The sequence below is a fragment of the Bubalus kerabau genome, chromosome 6 (genome assembly GCF_029407905.1).
Source record: "Bubalus kerabau isolate K-KA32 ecotype Philippines breed swamp buffalo chromosome 6, PCC_UOA_SB_1v2, whole genome shotgun sequence".
NCBI classification, from domain to species: Eukaryota; Metazoa; Chordata; class Mammalia; order Artiodactyla; family Bovidae; genus Bubalus; species Bubalus kerabau.
In genome coordinates this window covers 16,943,135-16,970,880 of record NC_073629.1, presented here as the reverse complement: position 1 = coordinate 16,970,880, position 27,746 = coordinate 16,943,135, and the positions used below count along the sequence as shown (strand labels likewise).

Here is a 27,746-nt window from a genome sequence, read left to right as displayed (position 1 = left end):
TCTGACACATAAATGTTATTTCTAATCTTTACATTTACCTAAAAATACATATTATCTTTATTTTACAGATAATGAAACTAAATGATTGACATAAGAACACACAACTAGAGATCTAGAGCTGAGTTGACCCCAGTTTGGACAACCTCCAAAGCGTGTGCGCTGCGTCAAATCCTACTGCTGCCACCCACAAAGATCTGATCTTTACCCAAACTTAGCTCCTGTGGAGAAAGCCCATTTGGACTGGGAAATAAAAGCAAGTACTTCTGAAGGTTGGAGGGACTGGTTCTTTATTTCAAAAAGACATTTATCAATTTTCAGTATCAAAACAGTTACACTATTGTTTTTTTTTTTTTCTCCCAGTTGGTCCCCAAAGAAGACCACACCAAAGGAGAGAACATTTTAAGCCAATTAAGCTGCAGGATGCACACCTAACAGACCTCACTGAAACCTCATCAAAAAAGGGGGATTGGGTAGGGAAAGAAACTTTAAAAGATCAGCACACTGCTGGCCCACAGACTGTAGAGAGCTCTCACAGGCAGAGGGGTGACCAGTGTGCCTCAACCCCAAAGAAGCAACGTTCCAAAATAATATAAAATTTTAAAAGTTTTGTACATATGCTTTTCAAGATTTCTCCAGCACTAACCGATACAAAGCACAATGAGATGGCACTTTTAGAGACAGCAGCTTCAGACCCAGAAAAGGGTGATGAGATGAGTTTCATATGGCTAAATCAGTGGCAAAACATAATTTTCTTTCCTTTCTTTCAAGGAGGCAGGAGAGCAAATAAGTGGTCACTTCAACATAACGGGCACATGATCCATTCTGTGAGCAGTTGGGAACAGGGTAGAGCTGGGACAAGGATTTGGTCTCAGAGGTTTCACCATCTTAATTGTTTCGTCACTTCTGATGAAAAAAGAAGAAAAAAGGTTGTCCAAAGATACTATAAAGCTGAAAACCTGAACAGCACTTTTTTTTTTTTTTTGGCTAACTCCTCCTGGAATCATCTTTCTGGTTTGGCAGGTACTTTTTACAGGGCAATGAGGTTTCCCCAAATGGAGCCTTTCTCTGGGCTGCTAGGCTCTCAGTAAGGCAGGCCCAAACCTTTTCCCTTTCTCTCTGGAGAAGGCAATATGCATTAAGCTGAAATGTTACCTTCCAAAAGTGAGAAAGGGATTAGACTGCTGCTTCAGAACTACGGAATTATCTGGAATGTTTTTTTACAAATGGCTGTTACATCAACAACAAAAAAGGTAATTACAAAATGTGTACATCACAACATGCTTTTAAAGACACTTTGCATTGTGCTCACATTCCCTTAAACGTTGTTCCCAAAGGTGCTCAGCCTCTAGCCCAACTGGAATTTCTGGGGAGAGGCAGAGACAGTTTGGCGAAAAGGACACAGGAGTAGGGGGGTGGGAGAGGTGGCGAAAGGAGAAAGCAGCCTTCCAGTTAAAGATCAGCCCTCAGTTTAAAGGTCAGCTTCGGGCAGGCTGGCCCCAGCGGAGTCGGGGTGAGAGGGAGGAGCAGCGGCAGGGCGGGGCTGGGGTGCTCTACATCTCATTCAGGTCAAGCAGAGTCTGGTCCAGCATCCTTTGTGTACAGAGGTGCTCCTCTTTGGTGCATTTCAGTTTATCTAATGGGGGTAAAGGAGAGATGTTATAAAAGAAGTAAATTTCAAGGTCTACCCATTCTGAGAATTGCTCCTGTTGCAGGGAAGCTGCAGACTAATAAAGCAGCTGCCGTCTCAGCCACAGAAGTGAGCTATTGCATCACGCGGTTTTTCAGGGCCTCAGACTTGCCTACGGAAGTTACACGTGTTGCTGGACTTCTAGGGGAGGGAGCTGGGGACCTTATCATTTCCTCTCCTCCCCACACCCCAACCAAGGCTTTCAGTTTTCAGTCACTGAAGGAGGTGGCCTTAAGTTAAACCATCAGCCATCCACTCTTCTAAGTCTTTGCCCACAGGATAACATCTGCTCCAAATAGCCTGCTGGAGTCTGACATTGACAACAAGGATGGGCATGTTTCTACCAGTAGAAACAGCAGAATCTCAACTTGAAAATTTGAGTACAATAGGATCCCCATGCACTACAGGTTTTCCTCAACAAGTAGAGAGGAGAGGAATGACTAGTGGGATAAATAAAAGAACCCCCATAGCTAAGTCAGAGAATCTAGAAAGAAAACAAAGTCATGAATACAACAAAACAGGGACTTCCCTGGTGGTCTAGTGGCTAAGACTCTGAGCTCCCAATGCAGGGAAGGGAGCCCAGGTTTGCTTCCTGGTCAGGGAACTAAATCCTGCATGCTGAAACTAAGGTTGAAGATTCCACATGCCACAACTAAGATTTGATGCACCCAAATTAAAAACAAAACAAAAAAAGAATACTGCAAAACATATCCTTGTAAGCAAAACATCAGTTGAGACTTTCACAGAGTTATTCTTCAGGAACTAACCTGTGACACAGTTACTTACAATTAAACATTATACCAGGAAAAAGAAGCACGAGGAAAAATAGGGAAAATGTCACGAAGAAAACCAGCAGCTGAACATCAAGGAGAATCAAAGCTGCCCAGCAAGCAAACCACTCTCTGCTCTAGGGAGGTAGGGAAAATGCTCTTCAACTCAAGGAAGCGAATGGCAACACTGACCTATTCATATCCCACACCCCTTTCTTTCCCTTGTCTTTTTTTCTACCCAGTCAGAAGGGCCCATCCTCGGGCCTGCAGATGAAGCAGTTACAACATCTTGTCAAGTCAGTCCTTTTATTGTTAGAAAACATTCATGCAAGCAACATATCCCACAGTCAGTGCACAAGTCAAAGAGCAGCATACGGGTGGAAAACAGAGAACTCTCCCAGATTTCCTCATTATAATCTCTCAGGTCCCTCCCTTCATCACCCACACCTCTTGAAAAGCGTAGGAAGGCAGTATTGATGTTAACTGTTCCCACTTTACAGTGCAGTAAGGAAGATAACACTATTCTAACTGTTCCAATTAAAAAGCGACTTGCTTAGGGCAAAATAATAACTTTAAAAAGACAATCAGCTTTTTGCTGGGGTCCAGGTCAGTGGCGTGAGCCGTAAGCTCGGTTTAATGGGCATCAGTGAGCCCTGCCCATCAGTCACATAGATCATGCAGCGTTAGCTTCAGCTCATTAGAAAGCAGGCGGTTTCGCTCAAGTTGGCTGTAGAGACGCTCTGCAGCAGCAATGGAGAGAAGAGAAAACAAGAGAAGGAGAGGAAAAAGAGGAGGAGAAAGAGAAAAAGGGAAAATTAGTAGAGTACCAGAAGTAAATCTTGAGACTTTCAACTACCTGGTATACATAACATGCATCTGTAAGGCTGGATGGATGCAAGGAGGATACAGTCAGTTGGTAAAAAGACCAACAGAGGAATAAAATAAAAAATGCAGGCTAACAAGCTGAAAGGATGACATTTTGAGGGAGAAAAATATCTCCTTCACAGTATTTATTCCCTGGGTTAAGAAACTGAGACAAGTGAAACACAGCAAAAGAAGGAATACAGTTGGCTCATAAGAAATAAATTTACTTTAAAAATTAGAGTTTATAAGGAACCGATGTGAATAGTTGAATATTTTTCTATAAAAGCATTCAATACAGCATTATGAACGGGAGACTGGGATACATAGCCCATACTCACTCAACCCTACACTTTGTAAGGCTTTTTGTGGTAGGTGTTGAGTGAAAGACCTATCATAGTGGCACATCCAATCAAAACCCAACTTCACCAAACCTGTTAGTGGCCACAGTCGCCAGCCTCAGGGAAGGTGGATTACTAATGCAAGCCAGTCAAGACTATCCTGTTTCTCCAGCCTCAGTAGCAGCTTAGGGTAATCACATGATCCAGTTCTGGCCAATGATGTAGGAGGTAGTGTGTCTGGGGGCTTCTGGAAAAAACTAGCCGCCTTTCTTGACTGGAACATGGATATGATGACTCGAGTTGCAAATTTCAACTAAGAAAAAAGGGCCATAAGAATCACAGAAACCCCAACTACATCAAGCCAAAGCTGCTCAAATCAAGACTTTTTATTATGAGAGAAAAATAACCCCATATTTATTTAAGCTGCTATTATGATGTGTCTTAACTAAAAGCGTTCCTGATACAAGTAATTAAGTGCTCAAATCCCCTAGCTTTATCTGGATTTTCCACTTGGAGCACATCTTAAAGAGGTAGAGAGTGGTGATCGTCTTGTATAGAAATATCAAATCACTATGTTGTGCATCAGTAACTAATACAAACATAGTGTTATAAGTCAATTATACTTCAACAGTCTCACAGAAAAAGAGATCAAATTTGTGGTTACCAGAGGGGGAGAGTGTGTGTATGGGGGTATTGGATGAAGGTAGTCAAAAGGTATAAACTTCCAGTTATAAAATAAATAAGTACTAGAGATGTAATGTACAATATAATCTAGTCAGTATGCTCTGTATGTTTTATATACAAAAGGTGTTTTTAAAGAGTCATCCTAGAAGTTCTCATCACAAGGAAAAAAAAATTTTTTTTAATAAAGAAAAAAGACGGGCTACAGTGACTCCAAACTCATGTGACCAACACAAGGGTAATGGAAACTGAGGGATAGGTCTTCCTAGTCCACTCCTAGTATCAGCCTCTGGTGTTCATAAACAAGTTTCTTCCTTTGTTTTACAGTCTGTTTCAAAATGGTCTCAGAAACTCAATATGAAAAAGACTTCTCTGTCTTCTCTGTGGGCTCACTGTGGGCACTGCCCAGTTGCCTTGCCTTCTGGACTGAGGTTTTCCCAGTTCTACCCAGAAGCTGGGGACTAGTGTGTTCCCAATAATACTTGCCACTTTGTGTACACTATCCAAAACAGAAAACATACATGTATAAAAAGATCCTGGGGGGGAATAACCAAAAAACACGAGTTTCTGCCCCTTATATTAAGGGGCAGAACTGGAGAGAATTTTACAAACTGCACTTCCTACTAAACCAGTATCACAATAGGAGGAATACTCTCCCTCCCCTCCCCCTAGAGGGGAATTGAGAAATGTGTGAGGGCGGGTTTCAATTGTCACAACTGGAGGGTCTGACCTATTTATTGGGCAGAGGACAGCAATAAATAGCATTGTTCTGTACATCCCAGAATTATCCTGACCTAAAGGGCTAAAGTCGACCACCGAGAGACACTGTACTAGCCTACACTAGTCCATCAGGCCTGGGATTGGACCTGTCTTATTCACTGGGGCAATCCTGACAAACAGTAGGGGTTCAGATTGTGTTGAAATCTCATTCCTTGAACTTTTTGGTGTTATATTACATCCAGAGACCATTTGCAATCTGGCTGTTCCATAACACCTATATCTAAGTTAGTCTTAGTGTGACTCCCACTATCTTAGGAAAGATAGCTGTTATTAGGATCCTAACTCTAAAAAGTCTGGTCAGGGAGAGTTTTGTTTCACTTAGAGAAGAAATAAAGAGGCAGAGAAGAAGTGGGAGCATTTTATTGCCTGATTAAATCCTAGAACTTCTAGTTCCTTTAGAATTGCATAAGGTCAGAAAGATAAATGTGATTGTTTTCTCACCTTGAACTTTGTAATAAGTAAGGTTTCTAACTCTGTTATTTCTATTAACTAAAAATTCAGGACCAGATACTAGTTCATTAAATTTCTTGGTTCCCTGTAAGAGCAAATAAAACGAACAAACAAAAACAAGTCAGAGAATCCCCCTTTGGTCTGATTTTCCTTTCCGGGAATAATCCCACGGATGCTACACATTCTTAGGCTTCACTAGTCTGAATCAGGTCAATTTCATTCTGTAACAGGAAAAGGATGGCAGTGCCTGGAATAAGGGGAACTCTATCAGTGTTAAAGACTCACATTCAAGGAATGACGTAAAACAGATTTTGCTTTTTTTTTTTTTTTTAACTCCTCCCTCATGTTAAGGCTAAGGAATATTCAACCAATATCATGTGAATGGAAGAGTCTGGGTGTGGCTAAGACAAGGCTGACTAACATAACAGGTCAGTTCCACCGGTCAGGTAACCTGGGATCCAGTCTCATTTTGTTTTATTCCTTGTCCCAACAATGGTAACGAGGAAGGGAAGAATGGATCCCAACACATCAGCCTGTGTTTTTTTCTTAGAAATTAAGATGAGGAAAGTTAAGGGGTGAGGCACTTTGCTCTGAGATTACCAATGCTCTGATGCTTCACCCTATTCCCATAGCAAGTCTTGGCTCAAGTAAAGATGGTTTCTACACCTCACTCTTCTTTCTCCATTCTTAGTTCTTTCCTTTGTTGGAAGCCTTCCTCTGTGCCAAAGTCCATTCTTCTGCCCACATACTAAAACAGCTGGTACTATACAATGAACGCAGCAGCCACTAGCCACATGTGGTTAATTAAATTCAGAACTAAAAGTAAGCAGAATTAGAATTTAGTTCCTGGGTCACACTAGCCACACTGAGTATTCAACAGCCCCATGTGGCTGGTGGCTGCGATACTGGAAATCACCGTCAAAGGTTCGGACAGACATCATTGTTCTAGACTATACTCCATGCCTCTTTTTTCCTTTCCATCAATTTGCTTCTGCTCCTTGAAGTATGGCTCCTCTCCTTGTCCTTAATGCTCAAAACATACCCTCAGATTAATAAAAAGCATCAATGACAATTATGTTTTCATAATTTTCAATTATCATCCTTCTCTACCTGTTAAAGTGGAGAATCACTGGAAATCACCGAGTAATTCAAATTTTTTTAAAAGTTACTCATTTCTTCTATCCTTCCAACCAGTTCCATTTGGCTTCCACCTCTACACAGATTTTCCTCTGCTTAGTTTTTCGTTTTACATTTGCAATTGTCTTTAGGATTCAAATTTACTTCCATGGCCTAAACTGCCTGCCAACCTCACGGACTCCTAAATCTCTCTTGTATCAAACTCTTCCCTTCAAGTGCTAGGATTTGTTTTCATCTTGGATACCAGCTAGTTTTACAGACTTATTCCCTTGCCTTCCCAAACCAGGACCATATGACCTCCCTACACCTTTAATACCACCATTTCCCTAGGTTCAAAACCAGTCATCCTTGATGCTTCCTTCTTGCATTTGGTGACCACCCTTCATAATGCCCATGGTCAGCACCATCCCCTAATACCACTATCTAGGTCAGATTTTTCTCCCCAGGAAACTGCAATAACATAACCAAGTATTTCCTAAACTGTGGTACAGTCACTGTTAGTGATATGTGAGAAGATTGCAGACAGCATACTTTTGTGAACTTAATTAGCTATATGACTTTAATGTTCATTAGGAAAAAAACACTAGCACATGTCAAAACTTTTGATTTCAAGTTAGAATTGTGTAGTGTAAGAATTTTTTTTTTTAGCATAAGAAATTTTAAAATGAGTAAATTAAAAAAAAATAATGTAGCCTGCATGTAAATATGGAAAAAGCAGTCAAAAGTGGTATGCAAATGAACAAAATCTGGGAATCACTGCCTTAATGGATCACTTTGATAATCTGCTCCCTTTCCAATATGTTCTTTTTTTTTTTTCTCCCAATATGTTCTTAACTTAGTTGCCAAATTAACTCTTCCATTCAGAACACATCCTTGTTCAAAATCTCTAGTGGAACCCCCATCACCTACAAAACAAAATTAAAACTCCCGAGCCTGATTACAGCATATACGTATTCCCTAGTTTATCTAAATGGACCCTTAAACCTCTGGTGTCCTTCCCAATTCTAGCCTTTGTTCTTTTGCTTCCCTGATGAAAATGCTCAAGATCCACTTTCCTTCAACCAAACTGTCAAAAATGCAATCTTTTGGAATCCAGTAAAAATGAAGAGGAAAGTTTTAACATGTTTATTAAGTAACTGGTATGTGCCTCCTATCATGACACTTTTCTTATCACCAGCACTGCAATCAACCTCTTCCTCCCTCTGAGGGTACTACATTATTTGGGGTACTCATCACACATCATCTTTAGTTTTATACATATGTTTTCTCTCCTACTAGATTCTGAGCAACCTGAGAGTAAGGAAGATGCCTCCGTCTTAATACCCTGTGCCTAAACTAGTGATAACCTGTACCTTAATCACAAAGGCTGTATGGCAAAAAGAAATGGTATAGACAGAAAGAAAACCGAATTCAATGGGACCTAAAGTTTTAAATTAGAGAAAACCTCTAGACCTGGCTGTATCTGTTTAAAAGAAAGCCAAATTTTAAATATATACTATGCTAAGAAACTGAAGTACTAAGTGGATTACACTTAGGTACTTAGATAAGTATAATCTATGATTACCCTACTGAGATTAAACTATCTCTGCTATGTAAATCAGCATAGGAATTTCCGGAAGGTTGGTATTTAATTCCACAACATGAATTTAGGAACAATCCTACTAGAAGCAATTTACCATATTTATGCATGTACTAAAAAAGTGGTACCTGTGTATAATATTTGAAATATGCATTACTGATTGTTTTCATTTTTCCAGTAACAATCATTTATCACTTATATTCCATTAGCATATACTAGCAGGCAAATAGTAGTGAGCCTCAAATATGTAAGAAAGGTTTGTAACTGCTGGAAATTCTACCTATTATGTATGTTCTCTGACTTGGGGCAATATACTTAGTCAATTTCAGCAGTCACATATTTGGGTCCACCAAGTATTCTGAGGATGAACCACTGGTAAAAGGATAGAGAGGATATATTGAGAGGTACTTCAGTGGCCTCTAAAAGAAGAACCTAAGCAGAAGACACACATTCCAGACAGGACGATTTAAGAACCTGGAAGTAAAGGACTTAGATAATTTCATTCAGCTTGAGTGTCAAACTAGAGCTCCTGTTCTAAGGAACCTCTCCTAGTCTACCACTCTGATAGATCAGTTGAATTTAAATGTCAAGAAAAAATAGACACACACAAAAGTGGCTTTGATTATATAAGTCAGAGGAGGGAGAGCCTACAATAGCTGCGCCCCACATCACACCCCCAAGGCTCCTTTTTAGGGACAGCAGCAGCTTTGTCAATGACACAAATGCAGGGTAGCATGAGGCTTCCGGCAGCTTAACATTTTAATTTGGGGTGAGGGGTGGAAGAGAATACATAAGTTGTTTTGTGGCCACCTCCCCGCCCCCCGCCCATCTTAATGCCTTGGGGATCAGCCAGGCTGACCCAAATGGAATCCAGAGCGAGAGTGGGGCGTTGGGTTCCCCGAGGAAAGGGGGTAGATCCAGAACAGAGCAGAAACGGTGATAATTATCTGTGTGAAAAAGTAAGGAGACTCTAGGTGAGAAGGACAAGCATCAATCTAGACAGCAATTTGGGAGAGAGGAAGAGGAGAAAAAGGTCGGTGGCAGTAGGAATGATAAAAGACAGCCAGATACTGCAGCCTGAGTTATTTGGCTTCTTTTCAGGTTAGTGGGGGAAAAGGCAGATTAGCGTCAAGGATCAGGGATCCACAGCAAACAGATGAAGGCCCCCACAACTCTTTTTGGTGCTTTTTACTACCTGGCTTGCTCTGGGACTTGGCTCAGCCTTTTAGGTGAATTTGGTGTTTCCAATCACGGGTGTTTCACCTGAACTTCAGTATCAGGGTACAAGCCATACACACCAGGAAGTCTGGGTGCTATGGCCCAAGTCACTGGCTCTCTGGGCCCTAGTTCTTTAATTGTATGACAACACGATTATCTTAAGCAGTAACTCTTCTGAGATGAAACTTAAGAAAGAAACGGGAAAAATCCCGGTGTCATAATGAAGGGACGATGAATAAAAAGTACAAAAATTACACGTAGATCAGGGTTCTACCACTGATCCAGGATTACATGCCTCCGCAGCTTTTGCCAACAAGTAACCAGCACCAATGTTTTAAAGATAAGAGTGGAGATTCTAGTTTCCAGAAGACAAAAGCAGAGCACACTATGCAGTCTGTACCCCCACCCACCCACAAGCCAAGGTCCCAGCCCCACTCTGCTGTCAGATAGTTACATAGAGGTCATGTCATTGAGGGCGTGGTCCAGCTCCTCGCTAATGGCCTTGTACTTCAGTTTCTGGGCATAGAGCTCATCTGGACAGGCACAGGAACCACAGGGAGGAATGAGGACACAGAGTAAAAGGTATCAGAAGCAGATGAAGAGAGGGAATCGTTAGAAATGAGGGAAAGCGTGACCATGGGTCTAATCCCACCTTGAGGAGAATATCTATCCTGGTAGCCATGACTGGCATTTTCAGATCCACTGTCCCCAAGACCAACCAGACTTCTTGATACCTCTGATACCTCTAATTAATTGCAGCAAAGGTTGAGAACCTGGGCATAGTTGTGACTAGAAATTCCAATTACCAAAGGCACTCAAGAGGATACCACTCCCACCCAGCAAACCCAATTCCTAGTAGTGTTAACACCGAATTTAACTAAAATAGAAAAAGGAGAAAATATACATTAATACTCAGACACTTAATATTCAGACCTACCAAGCATGACCAATATTCTTGGCCCCTTTGCTCTACAGGTTGCCTGCCCCAAACTCGCCCAAAGAATATTCTGCTACCCAGAGTGTACCAAAGCAGCATATCTCAGACTTCTCAGAGCAAAGTACAAACTTTCCCTTGTTAGGGTAGATGCAGCTGCCAAATTGCAGGGGCAGGAAGCATTCAGAAAGCCCCTGGCATTGGTCAGCTCTGAGAAGTGGTCATTCCACCGCTGCGTCCCTTGGTGAGGCCCCCCTTCAACTTGAGTGGTGAACAAGATTGCCCAAAGTAGCCATGGGTTGACATGGGGGTACATGCCATGACCAATCTCCTCCAAGGGGAGGATACAAATTCCAGAATATTAGGTTAAGTCTTATTAAAGGAAAGAGTAAGTATAAAAATCCAGTTCCAAGATCTGGCCCACTTCACCTGGCTGTGGCATAGGACAGGGCATAGGATGCATGCCAGGTCACTACCAAATCCTTTTGGTGTTGAGGGGAAGAGGGTCAAAGGGCAAGGTCTTCCTCTGTAATCATTTTAATCCCTCACCAGGCTCCATACCTTCCAAATCATCAATTGTCTTTTCCAGCTTGGCTACCGATCTCTCAGCAAACTCAGCACGGGTCTCTGCCTAGGGGAACATGAAATGAGTCAGAATCAGAGATAAATAAGACAATTCAAGAAGGGCCTTTATTTTTTCCACCTTCTGCTTCTATAATTTTCAGAACCAAAGCCAGCTAGCTACCTTATACGCCTCACAATGCCTTGGGGCCCCCCTCCTCATACATAATCACCCCAGCTCACCTCCTTGAGTTTATCGGTAAGAATCTTTATCTCTTCCTCATATTTGTCTTCTTTTTGAGAGTACTGTAAGAGAAGTAGAATAAACATCTCAAAATAGATATTACTCACACAGATGACACCCCGCTCCCGACCTTTACATTCAACATCCTCTTGGATTGAATGTGTTGATCCATGAGAAAGAACAAGGCTGTTTCAGAACAAACAGCCCTTAAAACCCACAAATCAATGTCCTTGGCGCCATGATAACCTCAGACTCCACCAGAACCATTATTTTTAAAATGGACCTAGGCTTTGATCAACACAGGAAGGCATTCTTCCTGCCTCCAGGTTAATGAGTAAATGTGGCGACACTCGGAGGCCATGTGGCTGAAACAGTCCCACAAGAAGCTAAAGACAAGCCATCTTTCTTTATGCCCATTAGGTTTCAGATCTGATACTACTTGTTGCCCCCAAACATCAGCATAGCAGTATCAGCCTGAGGAGAACATCACCCCGGGAATGTGAGACCAAGAAGTTACTTTAACTACAGCAATCAAAGTGCACGGGAATTGGCATTAAACCCGAATCTGGAGAGAAATAGGTGGATTCTTCTCACTGGATTATATAAGGAATGAGTTTCTCCCATTTTTCATCAAGGGCAGGGCTGGGCCCAGGCCCCAAAGCCTGTCACTTTTACAAACCAGCCCCTACCTTCTCCGCCTGAGCCTCAAGAGACTTGAGGTTGTTGGTGACATTCTTCAGCTCCTCCTCCAGCTCAGAACACTTACTGTGAATATTTTAAATACCGCAGGAGAGGAAAGGGGAAGAAGAGATAAAAAAAGGGAGAGAGACACACAGACATGAATTGAACCTATATGTAGAGAGAGCTGGAAGGCATACTGGGGAAAAGAGAAGATCCCAGGTAATCTGGGCAAGCATCAACCCCCCTCCCTCTACCAGAGAACACATCAGGAGCTGGACCCTCCTGGGCTGGGACTCAGAGTGTGCGGACACTAGTAAAGAGAACACCTGGGAAATCACTACCAGGAACAAATCAGAACAGCTACCTGGGGTGGAAGTGGGAACGGATGCCCCACCCAAAGAGTCCCCCAAATCACCCAAGGGAAGGCGAGACCCTGTGGAGAGGCAGTGAAGTAATTAGGAAAGAAGAGATGAAAGATGCCAAGTAAGTGGAGAGGAATGGAGCATTCCATGAAGAGATGAGAAAGCACTCAACAAACCACCAGTGGAGGGGAGGCAGCTGCAAAACAGAACAAAAACAAAACCAAACAAAATCACACCATACACAGAACCGCTCTGTGGGTTTAATGGTTAGTACCTTTTCTTCAGCAGCACTCAGACACTTCAGGTTCTGGTCCATCAGTCTGATTTGCTCATCCATCTCTCGGCAACGGCTGTTAGTGATAGTCACAGGGATCGCACAAGCCAGGTGGTGGGGAGGGAGAAAGGTCAAAAAGGAACACAGCAAGGAAACAAGCAGCAAAATGGGGAAAAAAAAATTTAAAAAAAATGGAAAGAAAAACATCACCATGGTCATGATATGTCATGTCTAGGAGAGGGAAATGCGAGGGAAGCACAAATAAATCTGTATCAGCACGGACTTTGTTAAACAAGGCCCAGAAGGTGCCATCAGGGGAACAGGTCATGTCTGCCTTTGCCCGAAAGTTCCCCAGCAGCTTAGAGAAGTAGTAAAAACAGAGACAGATCTTAAGTCAGCACAGCCACTTCAATGCCTCAAGGAGAAGCAGAACCCAGCTGGAAGGACCCAGTAGGCCTGCTGGCCAACAATTCACCATTTTTTTTTTTTTTTTTTTTTAGATTTCATCTTCCCCTCAATTTATAAACCCTCCCAACAAGAAATCAGGAAGCCTCATTTGTCACATGGCGTGAGTTAAGACAGTTAAGAAAGCCCAAAACCATTCTTGGGGCTAAAAGAAAAAAGCACTCTAGATGACTCCCACTCTCTAGGTCCTGTTTAACAAGGCTGAAGAAATGCTCGTTTATTCACATTAGTGCCCAAGCCAAAAGGGAAGGAGCAGAATGGTGCGGCAAGATTTGGGGGGCAAGATACTCACGACTCTGCCAGCTCGGCTCGCTCCTCTGTGCGCTCTAAGTCTCCCTCAATAATCACCAACTTACGAGCCACCTACGGGAAAAGACATGGGTTCAGTTCAGTGGAGCAAAGAAGGGGCCGATATCACTGGAGAGAGAGGGACAAGCGAAGAGTGCCGTACCTCTTCATACTTCCTGTCTGCCTCTTCTGCAATGTGCTTAGCTTCTTTGAGTTGGATTTCCTGGAGTTCCATTTTTTCTTCATCTTTTAAGGCTCGGTTTTCAATAACCTTCATACCTCTGCCAGAAACAACAGGGACAGATGCAGCGCTGACAGCCTGGGGAGTCTGTCATCAGCTCAACTCTAAGGGACCCAGGACTGCACTAGGTAAAGCCCATGCCTCTCTGCTTGTATCGCTCCAAAACAATTTTCATAGCACCTTCTCACCTTAGTTGAATTATTCTGCTTAAAATCTTTTCTTATAAATACATGCTTATTTAAAAATTAAACATTTAAATGAACAGTCTAAAGGTCTAATGCAAAAAGTGTCCCTAATTCTCGTCCTGCTCATCAAAAGTAATCGAATACCTGATAATCCTTCCAGAAATGTTTTATATACCAAAAATCTCATCACCTTTCCCCACGCCCCAAAGGAACCATGCTACACTGCTCTGCAATTTGTTTTCCTCACTTTCTATAATTTGGCCACTATTCTATAATAGTATACACATAGCTGTCTTATTTATTTTCATGGCTGCTCTGTGTTAATGTACTCCCAACAAGGAATTTTTTTAATTCTACGAAGTCTTAGTTTGTGCAAGTCATCACACACTTTTGTTCTCATTTTAAGTCACATGTGGCAAGAAGCCAATTGGCTATTTTCAACAAAGATGAGCTGGTTCAAGAACTGTGGTTCTAACCCTGGGTACACATTAGAATTATCAATGGAGGGGGGAGTTCTCTGGTTGCCTAGTGGTTAGAGCTCTGGGCTTTCATTGCTGGGTCCTGGGTTTAATTCTTGGTTGGGGAACTGAGATCCTGCAAGTGAGGCCATGCAGTACTCTCCCAGAATTTACTGGAGAGCTTTAAAAATAGCCAGGCCCCTTTCACAATGGGTTCTAACTGATTTGAGATGGGACCCAGGCATTCTGATGCATTTTTTAAACTCCCCAAAGATCCCTACCACGCACTCCCATGATTCTAACAGTGCAGCCAGGGACGAGAGAGCTTATTAAATCAGTGATTGCTGGGCTCCACCTCTGATCCACTGATGAGTGGCAGAGGCTGCTGATGGGACTTTCTCCCAAATTCCTGCTGTAGCTGGTCTGGAACCTCACTTTGAGAACCACTCTGCTGCTGCTGCTAAGTCGCTTCAGTCGTGTCCGACTCTGTGTAACCCCATAGACAGCAGCCCACCAGGCTCCCCCGTCCCTGGGATTCTCCAGGCAAGAACACTGGAGTGGGTTGCCATTTCCTTCTCCAATGCATGAAAGTGAAAAGTGAAAGTGAAGTCGCTCAGTCATGTTCGACTCTTAGTGACCCCATGGACTGCAGCCCACCAGGCTCCTCCGTCCATGGGATTTTCCAGGCAAGAGTACTGGAGTGGGGTGCCATTGCCTCTGAGTGGGTGCTAAATGGAGGCCACTACAGCGATCCTATTACTAGGTGAATTTATTTATAGAGAAACACTAATTACACAAGGGTCATGGATCCAGCTAACCCTTACTCTGTCGGTTTTCATATGTAGAGAATATGCGAGACAGAAGGAAAGAAGATCCTGTGTAAAGACAGATCACTGTTTTTTAAAAAATAGGTTTTTAAGGAACCTGTTTGATTAGAGCCATTATGAACAACTTTTGAAATCCACACTTCATCAGGCCCCGCTACATACCTCTCACTCTCATCAGCAGCTTTCTCAGCTTCCTCCAGCTTTTGCAGGGCAGTGGCCAGGCGCTCTTGAGCTCGGTCCAGCTCCTCTTCAACCAGCTGGATCCTACGGTTCAAGGAGGCCACCTCAGCCTCAGCCTGTGTTTAAGTGAAAGAATGGGAAAAGGAAGCAGAGGCATGGTGAAAAGAAACTGAATTATGACACTAAGACGGGCTGAATACTACCATGAGGAAGCCAGAGTCTTGCAGGGTAGAACTTGTCTTAACTCAGATGCATGTAAGACCGAGCAGACATGATTATACACTCTGTATTATGACAAGCATTTTCCTCCCTTTCCCATCAATGAATTCCCATATGTTCCACAGGAAAAGCACTTCAAAACTCAGTTCCTTGCCCAGCCCAGTGTCAGTTAGTACCACCCCCTTTCTGGACTCAGTTCAAATTCCTAAACGCGCTAGTGTCAGAAAAGGTAAGCCAAGTGAAGGGGTCTGCCTGAGTTCTGGCTCAGAGACATGTCTTATTCTGCAGCAGCTTTCCCAAGTGTCACATAAAGTAGAAAAATAAAGGTTTCTCAAAGAGGGAATGGAATCTTGGATTATCTGTTAATCTGCTGCTTAACTCAAGTTGTTAACCCTCTGATAACCTTACCCTAACACACCCAACAAGAGGATGACGAGCCAAGAGAATGTTTTCCAGAAGGACCTTCAGACCAGAAAACAAAAGGATGGAATATCGGGATACCGACTTTCCACCCTTTCAACTGGCCCCCACCTCCCGCGTTTTAAAAGTTGACTACAAGGAGTTTCTTTGGGCTAAAATTATCTGCTTTGATGGCATTACCAAAAAAACTAGGGGCAGAAGAGAATGTTCCCTCAGACCTTCCACCACCACCCCTCCGAATTTCTGAATTGTGACCCTATCTATTCCTCAAGTCACTCCCTTAGCCTCACCCTCCACTGCAGTGTATGACAATCTTCTCCCTGGCTCCCACCCCACAATAAAAAGCACAGGTTGGAGTCCAAGTAATCCCATGCCTCTTCCTGGGCCATGGAATAAGAAGCAAGGAAAGAAGGAGGCAGCCACATAAGCAAGAATTCTACTGGTAGAGAAGCCTCTCTCTTATGATTGCCCTTCCCTTCCCCACACCTTTGCTGGTGGCAAGTACACTGACTGTCACAACTGCACAAGAATTTAATCTCCCCTGCACACTACCCAGTTCAGATGCTTATCCAAATGCTTGGTAAACACGATCTCTCTTCTACAGCCCAGATTGTGCCTGAATTCTATTACCCTGATTTCCTCCTGGTAGTCAGGGGTGGGGGTAGCTATAGAAATAATCTGGGCCACCAGCCCCTATGGGAAGGGATATAGCCCAAAAGACTCCTGTTAAGAACTGGGTTACATAGCACACAAAAATTTCCAAATACAAACATAGGCGATTCAAGGAACTGCAGGAGCTGGGGCTATATAACCACTGCCCTACAGGAAAAGAAAATCAAGATGTCTACATAAGCTGAAATTACTAAGAAACCGTTTGCATCTCTATTCAAAATAGCACAAAGATGAGTATTCTCTGGTCCTGTCTCAGGAAACCTAGGACAACACAGATTTCACCTCACAAGCTCAAAAAGGCTAACAGGTCAAGGTTATTATGAATCTGGCAAGCAGGCAAGAACTGTGAAAGAAGAACTGAGAACTGACAGTTCAATCATTTACTCCACCCCACTATCTTCAGATGCCTAGAACTTAAAAAAAAAAAAAGAAGACGGAACCCAGATTTGAAGCAAGCTCATGAAATCTAAGTCCCCACCCAGCTCACCAGCAGTTACCCAAATGAAGTAAAGATAACAGGCTATGGGGGCGGGGGTGTATAGTTTCCATGACAACAAGCTGGCTCGGGCAGTTTCTCCCACAAATCAGCATTTACAATAGAATTCTTCGCAAGGCTGAAAAGGGAGGAGGAGAAAACACATCTTGGTGCCCTAATCAGAGCATGCGCACACTGAACAAGCCCGTACCAAAAACAGAACGCATGATGGGAATCCCACAGCAAAAGCTTTGGAGACCCCCGTGGGGAGCAGAGGGAGAGCAAGGTAGTCACTGTTCTATTTTTTTCTCTTCCTACAGAGGATCAGTTTTCTTTACAGTGAAACAAAAGCTTGCAGAATCAAGATCTGTTTAATATTTAAAGGAATAAGGGAAGACACCTACCTGACTTTTCCTTCCAGCCAGAACCTACAAACAATGCCTGTCCCTTTCAGGTCAATTAAGTGGTACCCAGAGATTGAGTGGGACTAACTTCTGCAGGTGACAATGGGAAACATTAACTTCATGCCGTCTATCATCCTAGGTCTAGCATGCGATTTTGATCTTTCAGCCCGCTCACCCCTGCCTAGGCTGGAGGTACACTGTGAGATCCTTCCTTCAGGTAATAATAGGATTCTCCCCTACCCAGTAAGCAAAGATCCGATGGCCAGAGAGGAGAACAAAGCAGCGACTGACTCACTTCAGAAGATGGCTGACAACAGCTTCAGCTAGGAAATGAGTTTAAGTGCTACCATCCTTCACACTAAAGAGATTGCCCAAGAGCACCATACCATACCCATCAAGAGCACCATACCCATCAAGGCAGGAAAGACAGGAGACTGGTGTTCAGAGGCAGATCAGGGCCAAGGACAGAAGGGGATTAGCCTAAATCTGGTATGCTGCCACTCCAGGGTTTCTCTTTTTAGACAAAAGCCAGAGATGAAATTCAAAGGAAAAGAGTAACGGAAAAGTTAGGCTTGAGCCCTGTGAGTAAAGGACTGCTCTGGTTTACAGTGTTCACAAATGTATCTACCCAGGGAGATACTGTGTCCTTGGGGACTTTAAATTTCAAGGGGGAGGCAAGTTGGAAGGAAGGGAGCAGTTATCTGTTCCAGAGTAAACAAAGGTGGAGACTAAGCGGAGGCACTCAGAGCAAAGGGCTATTTGCCTCTCCCCTATGAGTACGTGCTCTTATTATGAAGTAAGAAAAAAAAAAAGCAAACCTCAACCAAAGAAAGGTGATAAAGTCAGTGGCTTATCCCACCAGACCCTACAAACAGAAGAGAGCTACACAATGGCCAGACATTCTAACCACCACCACCACCCACCCCCTGCAGACTAGGAATTTGGGAATATAGCCACAATCAAACTGCTGTTCAAAGCCCACTCACTCCCTCAATAGTATTCCTAAATTTTTTAGACCAGGAAAAAAAAAAAGAGCGAGAAATACCAGAAGTTAGGAGACAAGTATTAAAAACAGATAAGGTGAATTGTACACTTAAAAATGGTTAAAATAGTAAACATTTACCACTGTATCTTTACCACCACCACAACACACACACACACAGATGAAGGAAAAGACTGCACTGAAATATTATGTTGCCATCTGTTTCAGTTTCGCTAAAAAGTACAAAGGAGATTCAAAATGGAAAGTGGATTTGACAAGCTGCTACATTATAATTATATATGGGCTTTCCTGGTGGCTCAGACATTAAAGCGTTTGCCTCCAATGCGGGAGACCTGGGTTCGATCCCCGGGTCGGGAAGACGCTCTGGAGAAGGAAATGGTAACCCACTTCAGTATTCTTGCCTGGAGAATCCCAGGGACGGAGAAGCCTGGTAGGCTACAGTCCATGGGGTCGCAAAGAGTCTGACATGACTGAGTGACTTCACCTTCACCTTACATTATAAAAGATGCATCTCCAGGTCAAGAGCAGTAGAGATGGTTTCCAGAACCACTCAATTGGCTCTGGACTTGTTCAGCTTCCCACAAGGGCTGGATTGATAACACAAAGCAACCAGAAAAGTAATTAGGTGACAATCCCACTAATGGCATGCAATAGCATAAGGGAGGGCAGAGCTTCCAGCTCCAGGCGGGAAGAGCCTGCAAAATCCACATTCCAGAAAGCCCTAAGAGGATAACAGGTAGTTCAGACACTCCCCCCCTCCCTTCCCACAGGTGTTTCCTCAGGAGGAATTCAAAGTTCACTAGAGCAGAAAGTCAAAAGATTAGGCACTTTTCAAGCTGGGCCGTAGAAAATACCGGTTTCATAAATATTTAACTATCACTCTACTTCCCCATCTGAGTGAGGGCTTCCTCACTAGACCTCACTCAGCTCAGTAAGCAAATCTGGCAGGCTCTGAGTGAGGGAGAAGCTTAAGAAAAACCTGAAGCTGCTCACTCTTGCTCTCTCATCTATGAGCCCAGGTGGGGAAAAAAAAGGAGTGAAATTTCCCTGCAAGGAAAATTACCAAATCCTGAGTGCAGTGAATGTCCAGGACATTCTAGGGGGGAAACCAAGTCCTGGGGGCTACTGAGGGTGGGGGTAATGACATCATCGACCCTAGAATCATTCCTAGCATGCCCTTACTTTGAGCCTGGCTCTAGGTCAACACATGGCCAGTTCCTTAGAGCCACCCTGTCTCCCCCTTTAAGGGGATCTGGTCTCCAGAACAAAGGAGATGAGAAAGTGTCACTAGTCATAAGGAGTCACCCAGCCAGTTCATCTCACTAGAATGATAATTAGAAGTTAGGAGCATAATGAACAGAGGAAAAATCCACTGAGAAATGAGTGACTGAGGAAACGAAGCTCCCAGCATTTCCATGTCCAGTTGTAAAAAGAAATTACTATTCTAACAATCTTTAAGTATTAACCTGGAGGGCAGCTGCTTCTCTCATTTCCCCAAAACATTAATTCTCAGCCACTCCCCAAAAGAGCAGCCAAAAGTGGGGAGGGGAGAACAAGGAATACCAATAAACCACAAGAGTTCTTTCATTAGGTCTTCAAATTTTAGCAACAGTTACTTTCCCCTCCAGCCTCAGGATCCTCCAAAACCAAAACCTCAACTCAGGAAATCAGTTCTACCCACTAGACTGCACCCTAGATCGTGGAAAACCTATGGCTTACTAAAACTAGCCCACCACTTCTCAACAGAAAGCAGTTTCAAGAATCACCGTTCAATCTATGAGCATATTATGTTTCAACTTTTAGTTGAACAACTATTCAACGTAAAAAAAAAAAAAAAAGACACTAGAGTGGGTACTTGGGAACGTAGCAGAGTAGTAACATCACTTAAAAGACCCCTCGAAACTCCATCAGCCACACTGCCTAGGGCAACCAGAAACCTTGACAGAAATTGGCACTCCATCAGATTCTCTACCACATACTCTCGCTTTATCAGCTCTGCTTGGAAGAAGTGTTCTTAAACGGTTCAGCTTGCACTCTTCACACTTCAGCAATAAAGGCCTGAATTTGGCAGAAGATCCCGCCTTCCAGGTAGTCATGGAAGCTAGGCAGGTTTTGTTGGTTCCTATATTTGCACTCACAGAGGCAGCGAGGTACTATCTCCTCCCCTCCAGTTTCACGTCGACAGAGTGGGTTTAGCAGCTGCAAGTGTTCCCCCTAAGAGGAAAGGGCCCCAGACCGGAGGATGGGAGGCGGTGCTGTGGCCTCAACCTCCTCCAGGGAGGGCACCGCGCTTCCTCAGTCGACTGCTGCCTCATTTCCTGAGCAGGAGGAGGGAGCGGAAAAGCTGCCAGCAGGCCAGGCCGGGGGCTTTCCGGCTGTTCCCACCCTCTACCCCCCACCCTTTCGGCTCTGCACACCTCCAGATCAGAGAGGCATCCACCTACTCTCACCCTTTGGGCCGGAAACCCCAAACGAGAGCAAAGTCCCCCACCCCACCGGGTAAGTGGGGGAGGGAGAGGCCGCTGAGCCCCTCCCTTGACCGCGCCCTACTCGGAGGGATTGAATGAATGAGCCGGGAGAAAAGAGGAAGAAAACCACGCCTCAGACCCCGTGAGGCTCAATTCCTTCAAAAGTCAAGTCTGCTTGCTCCAGCAGCCAGTGTTCCCCCTCACCTACTTGAGGTCCAAGTGAAGCTAAGCCCCACCCATCCTCCGGACTTCAACTTCATCTCGGATTATACCGGCCCCCTAAGGACCGTGCTCCACCGCAAAAATCCGGCCCCACTTCGGGGTCCCATCTGCTCCAGCGCCTGCCTCTCCCTCCCGCGCCTCGCCTTCTCCGTACCTGTTCTCGGGCCCGTCTTTCTCCCTCCACTTCCCGCTGGAGGCGCTCGGCCCTCTCCTCTGCATCATCGGCCTGCTGCTGCAGAACCTGGATCTTGCGCTTCACCGCCTCGATGGTGGTGATCCCGGCCATGGTCCCCACCCAGCTCCTGCTTGCCTACGGGTTACTGCCTCCTCCGCTCGGCGTTGCAGCCGCTTCTCACCCCTACTTCCGCCTGCTCCGCCCTGAAATACCGGAACTCACCCACCCGCCCGGACGTGACGCTACGACTGCCGCGCCCTCCCACCGCCAGGCGGGCGGGAAGGCAATCCACTAGACGGAGGCCCGCGGCCGAAAGCGAGGGGCGGGCCCGCCCAGTACCCCTGGGCGACTGCTTCCAGACTCTCCCTCCGGCCAGCAAAGGAGGGCGGGGTTGGGAAGAAGGAGGGCTACCATGGTAACCAGAAGGCGCGTAGTGGTTAAGCCTCTCTGGCCCTGGGCAGGCTGCCCACAATGGTTGGCCTGTGCGGCCTTTACGCACTCGCAGTTGACCTCTCACTCCTGGCACCCTGTGACCTCTCCAGAACATAAACACCCCACAAGCCTCTACTTCACCCACCCCACAAATGCTCCAAACCCAAGTGCTAAGAAAAGACTTTCTGGGCCTCATCTTCAAGAGTGCTGCTCTCCAGCCTCCTTTCAAAGTCAGCTCAGGTGGGTGCTCTCCCATCTCCTGAAAGTCCGTGAAGGGAATTAATGGGGGGGTGAAGAGATGGGCAGTTTGGCAAAATTCTCGTTCTGTTTGTCACCAGTTATGAACGTGTTCTATTCAAAATACTGGTCTTTTCCCCTGATACTTTTGAGAATCAGTATACACCAGTGATTTACCAGCCTCTCCAAACCTTGAATGATTCAGGACTTTGTAATTAATCATCGCTTACAATTCCTTTTGTAGGTGAGGAATGTGTCTTAAGCCTCCATTTTATCAGAAGGAGTCCTCTATTACAGACTAGTGTCACGAAATCCTTTGTGCAACAGCACTGATAGGAGCATCTGAAAAACATATAGTATTGAGAATCTCAGCCTTCCCTCTGCGTTAGAACTTTCACCGATTTCACACTACTACTGCTTCCCCGTACCCCAGGAGCTATTTATCAGTTAGAAACCACCCCTACAGGCATTGCCATGCAGGATTTTTAGAAGCACAGTAATAAAGAGCCTGGAGGATTTTACTCTTCCCTCTTATTTCTTTGTATTCCTCCCACCTTCTCAGTAAGTAATAGTAATAAGCCTCTCCTGTGGTGCAGATCTCTTTTTCTCTAGAGAATTAGGATGTCGACCAGGATTTTAAATTAAGAATCCTGACCCCCAAGAAGATTGATAAGTAAGACATTGGTGCTGCGCTCAATGCCTTGTTCTGAAGACACTGCCACCAGAGGCTGTCTTCAACTATCTGCATTTAGAAATACTGAGCATTTAGACTAATCAGAGGAAACAGAAACAACTCAGACAGTAAGTAATTTGCTTGATAGAGTAACTTATACACTGATTTACTGCCCCTGCCCCTGCTACCCCCAGGAAATGGAAAGAAAAAAAGCAGGGTTTGAAGTTTCAGTAAACTCTGCCCTGATGGCCTAAGAACTTTCCCAGCTCTCTTTGGAGAAATCTAACGAGATATCCATAATCCATGGAAATAAAAATGAGACTTTGTCATCTCAGGGCTGATCAGCAGGGGACACTATTGCACTGCTCCCTTGCCCTACTGAAGAAGCAGAAGACTTCATCTTAGAAAAACCAAATGAGTGTTGAAAGCACCACTGCATTCCTGAGGCTGGTAGATTTGAACAGATAATCTTCTCTTGATCCAGGGAAACAGGTGGACTGACTCCTAATGACCTTTAAAAGCATGATGGATGGGCAGCAAGGGGCCCTAGTGCTATTGTTTTCCTGGTAACCAACAGTACAGTATATCAACAGGTGTACATGTCTGTCCTCTCCCTCTTCTCCCCACCCCTTTCACCTCCTATCCTTGAAAAAAGTATAACTTGTGTGTCCTACCTATTGCATTCTCCTTTTGTTTTACCTTCAACAGCTTCTGATTTCATCTCAGATCAAAAGAACCTTCCACATGGTTGCACCACAGTGTGAATGTTCTTACCACCAATTACTTGTACACTTAAAAATGGTTAAAATGGCAAATTTTACATTATGTACATATTTTTCACAATTAAAAAATGAAAAGGACCTTGGATGAACTTAGGGAGGAAATAAATGAAGTTCAGACTGACCTTGCCACACCCTCACCCTTTCTTTGTTCAAGGAGTCCTAGCAAATCCTATGCTTTCCAAATTGGCTTCTCAGGTAACCAGGACTCCCAGGTTCTCTTCCCCTTATATTTACATCAAAGTAATGGTGATCGCAGCCATGAAATTTAAAGACGCTTACTCCTTGGAAGGAAAGTTATGACCAACCTAGATAGCATATTAAAAAGCAGAGATATGACTTTGCCAGCAAAAGTCCATCTAGTCAAGGCTATGGTTTTTCCAGTGGTCATGTATGGATGTGAGAGTTGGACTGTAAAGAAAGCTGAGCACCAAAGAATTGATGCTTTTGAACTGTGGTGTTGGAGAAGACTCTTGAGAGTCCCTTGGACTGCAAGGGGATCCAAGCAGTCCATCCTAAAGGAGACCAGTCCTGAGTGTTCATTGGAAGGACTGATGCTGAGGCTGAAACTCCAATACTTTGGCCACCTCAGGCGAAGAGTTGACTCATTGAAAAAGACCCTGATGCTGGGAGGGATTGGGGTCAGGAGGAGAAGGGGACAACAGAGGATGAGATGGCTGGATGGCATCACCTTCTTGATGCACATGAGTTTGGGTGAACTCCGGGAGTTGGGGATGGGCAGAGAGGACTGGTGTGCTGTGATTCATGGGGTTGCAAAGAGTCGGACACGACTGAGCGACTGAACTGAACAGAATATGCTCTCTTTACTTGTTTATTAATCTCAAGGGCTGAAGCTGAGCTGTGAACTCCCTTCCTATTAGAAAGAGCACCCTCCCTTCAAAGACGCATATATTCTGTGCTGCTGACTCTGACCCATGCTCTCTACTTGAAACCTGTTGCCTCCTCTTGATTTAGCGCTTTCCCCAATTCCCATAGACGCCTTCCTTTTCTTCTTTGACCCTTTGAGGCAGCAGTCAACAAACTTCTGTAAAGGGCTAGATAGTAAATATTTCTAACCTTGTGGGCCATAGTGTGTGGCTGCCACTCTCTTGTAGGGGGAAAGTCAGTAGGGCAATATGTAAATGAATGGGCATGGAAATGCTCCAATAAAACTTTGTAGGAAACCAGGCCAAAGCATCATTTACCCTGATAGTTTGCTGACCCCAGCTTTGAGAAAAGAAACCTTTCTTCCAGTTTCCATCTTCAGTTCAGTTCAGTCGCTCAGTCGTGTCTGACTCTTTGCGACCCCATGGACTGCAGCACACCAGGCTTCCCAGTCCATCACCAACTCCAGGAGCTTACTCAAACTCATGTCCACTGAGTTGGTGATGCCATCCAACCGTCTCATCCTCTGTCGTCCCCTTCTCCTCCCGCCTTTAATCTTTCCCGGCATCACGGTATTTTCAAATGAGTCAGTTCTTTGCATCAGATGTCCAGAGTACTGGAGCTTCAACTTCAGCATCAGTCCTTCGATATTCAGGACTGATTTCCTTTAGGATAGACTGGTTGAATCACCTTGCAGTCCAAGGGACTCTGAAGAGTCTTCTCCAACACCACAGTTCAAAAGATGGGTTTCCATCTTAACCCCAAGTTTGTTTGCCTCTTGCCTACAAGCTTCTCCTATTTCTTATTCTCTTACATATCTCTGAGGGGACTTAATGACTTTTTGGGAAAGCTAACAAGAGGGAGAGAAGTTGAATGAGGTTTTTTTACCCATACTTTACATATTTAAATGGTTTTGGTAGCTTCCTATATGACTATGAGAAGTTTCTTTCAAATGAATATACTGAGTAGACCCTGTCTAGGTGGGGGCTGATGTGTGCTTACGTGTGTATGTGTAAGGACAAATAGAATTCATCTCCAACAAATTCCTTATCTTCCCAATGGTATCAGTGTATTGTCTAGAGCCTCTATGTCATTCTTTCTCTCCCCAAATCTTGGGTTAATCTTGTTTGTTCTTTTCATTGTTCCTGGAAATACCTCCTCAAACCCATATACTAGCTATACCAGCCTAAGGACTTTCCCAGAGAGTTGTTACAATTTTGTTACAAAATTGTTATCAACCTGACATTGTGTCCATTTGTGAAAACTTAATCCTCTGCCCATTTATTTGAACCAGAGAGATACAGTCATCTATCCTTGTAACCTAAGTTAGGCAAGTCCAGCAGGCCATCAAGCTCTAGCCCAAAGTCCTGGAGTAACCTGTGTTGTTCACAGTTTTCCACAAAGGGAGAATGAATAGTTTGCAGTGGCGTAAACTCTTCGAAACTATGAACACGTATCATGTATATAATACGCTGTCTGTCTGTGACCTCTGGCATGATATATTCAACAACCCTCAGCGCTTCCCCAGGTCACTGAAAGCGGCAGAAAGCCAGCGGGGAGATCGGAAACCTAATAGTAAAGAAGTGAATGAGAGCATCCGAAAACGTTGCTGAACCTCCTGCTCTGTTTCTAGCTGTTTTCCAAAACCAAGTGTGATTTTAAAAATACTTTCTTACTAACTCAATGCTGAAAATTGTATTTCCATCAATACCAGAACATTCTTTTGTTGCTGTTAAGATTCCTGTGTTACTTTTCTTCCACAAATCTTTTCTTGTAGTCTCTCGTTTATCTTTGTGGTTAACTTCAAGGTTGACGAGATAAAGGGAAATGGGTGACTATGAGATAACGTGAAGTGGAAAAGAGAATTTATTTCATTTTCAAGTGGGAAAACTCAGCCCTAGAGAAGCTGAATAATTTAGTCAAGGTCACAGAGTGAGGTCTGGTGGTAACAACTTTACTCCCTGGTCCTTCTTATTTCTGATATTAAGATTCTCTCAGCTGTGCTATAAGCAGTGCTTTCTATGGCATCTCTGTAGCATAAGGTCAGATGCCCACATTGCCCACGATAAAGAAACCCATATAGGGCCAGGGTCAGTGTGACCTCCTTTGTCCCATTGTGAAATCTGAGCTAGCTCTGCTGGGCAGTTGAGAGATGAGAGGTTCCCTATTAATACACATATCTACATGCCAGTCCTTGGACACAAAAGCTAAGAATGTGGCATGGGGGAGGAGGTGGGGTAAGTGATAGCACTCTGGACTTGGAGTTCCCTCCCTTTGTCCAAGTCCTGGGAAAGATAATTAAATTCCTGGATTGGGGGTAAGAAAAATGAGACTTCTGCAAGTTTTAAAGAATGAAAGTATGTGCCAATAAGGGTATACCAGCATGTGGGAAAAATGCATGTGGGTATCTACGCCTATGTTCTGAGAATCCACAAGTGTGTATATGTCCAAGTGTGTTTAGAATTCACTTATTAACATGAAGATCTATTTGCATAGGTTAAACCCACCCCCCAGTTTCCCTATACTCACATCAGCTGCTTTCTTCTCTGCCAGCTCCAGCTTCTCCTGGGCATCCTTCAAAGCTTCAGAATACTTGTCCAGCTCGTCCTCTGTCCCTTTCAGCTTCTTCTGCATGGCTGCCAGCTCATCTTCCAGCTATGGAAGCCCCAAGAGTCACACACAAGACATACATACACAACAGTGCAGACTCAGACCCTAGGCTCTTGAGCCTGACAGACCCCTGAGTTCACCCTGTATATTACCATCCTCAGAGAGACAACACACTTTCTTCTTCATCAGTTTCAGCCAACTGCCCCAGGAATTATGCTATGGCCTTGGCCTGTGACCTTGTAATCTCTGACCCTAAAATGACCAGGCCATGCTGAGTTTTCATTAAGACATTGGGATGGTAAATATCTTCAGATGTCAATGTCTGTGACCCCATTTAAGGGAAAAGAGATGCTGCATGCCAAGCTCCCACCTTTTCCTCTAGAAGTCACGAGTTATTCCAAAACATGGTCCACTCCCACTTAAATCGAGCAGACAGACTGTGGCTCAGAAGGGGTCACTGACTTTCACAAGGTCACACAGGCAGTCTAAGGCAAATACCCTAGATGCCCTCTTCATGTGCTGTGAGGCTGGGGAAGAAGAGGAGTCCCTCCCGCCCAAAGGATGAGCTGGCACCAGTGGTCACTGCTTTTCCCACCAAAACTCTTCCACTTCAGTTTTGTTCACCAGCCAGTAAGAGAAATCAAGGCTAAGGCCTACCTGCTTACTTCTTTCTTCTGCCTGCTTCTGCTCAGCTTCCGCTTGCTCTGCCCGATCCAGAGCGTTCTCCTTGTCCAGCTTCAGCATCTGCATCTTTTTCTTGATGGCCTCCATCGTGAACAGTGGCCGTTGGGGAGCTCACCTGTGAATACTGGAGGACTGGAGACTAGGGCAAGAAAGGAGGGGCTGCTGGCTGAGTGACTAGCTCCCC

At 44.3% G+C, this 27,746-nt stretch overlaps 1 protein-coding gene and 1 long non-coding RNA gene across 10 annotated transcripts; one reads left to right on the top strand and one right to left on the bottom strand.

The window, feature by feature from the left end:
• Positions 1-270: 270 nt before the first annotated feature.
• On the bottom strand, positions 271-27,746 carry TPM3 (tropomyosin 3). 9 transcript variants are annotated; one of them, XM_055584190.1, is made up of 10 exons: positions 27,536-27,746; positions 26,798-26,923; positions 15,187-15,320; positions 13,477-13,594; positions 13,318-13,388; positions 12,561-12,636; positions 11,243-11,305; positions 11,000-11,069; positions 9,959-10,037; positions 2,751-9,233 (listed from the first exon to the last, which is right to left on the bottom strand). In XM_055584190.1, exons 1-10 carry the CDS (start codon positions 27,647-27,649, stop codon positions 9,230-9,232), a joined length of 855 nt encoding a protein of 284 aa, XP_055440165.1. In that variant the 5' UTR covers positions 27,650-27,746; the 3' UTR covers positions 2,751-9,229. The 9 variants fall into 9 exon arrangements, with proteins under 9 accessions (XP_055440166.1, XP_055440164.1, XP_055440170.1 ...); XM_055584188.1 differs by lacking the exon at positions 12,561-12,636 and adding an exon at positions 11,933-12,008 and having other exon boundaries at positions 27,536-27,745; XM_055584191.1 differs by lacking the exons at positions 2,751-9,233; positions 9,959-10,037 and adding an exon at positions 271-1,633.
• Positions 21,804-22,356, top strand: LOC129654698 (uncharacterized). The gene is made up of 2 exons (XR_008715572.1): positions 21,804-21,934; positions 22,176-22,356. It is a non-coding gene; the product is annotated as an uncharacterized LOC129654698 (long non-coding RNA).

Excerpts from the sequence above, each read along its gene's own strand:
- TPM3 (XM_055584191.1), bottom strand. The coding sequence starts at position 27,649 with ATGGAGGCCATCAAGAAAAAGATGCAGATGCTGAAGCTGGACAAGGAG. Across the intron at positions 11,070-11,242 it reads TTACCGATAAACTCAAGGAG|GCAGAGACCCGTGCTGAGTT; the intron begins GTGAGCTGGGGT and ends ATGTTCCCCTAG. Across the intron at positions 1,634-10,999 it reads GACAATTGATGATTTGGAAG|ATAAACTGAAATGCACCAAA; the intron begins GTATGGAGCCTG and ends TACCCCCATTAG.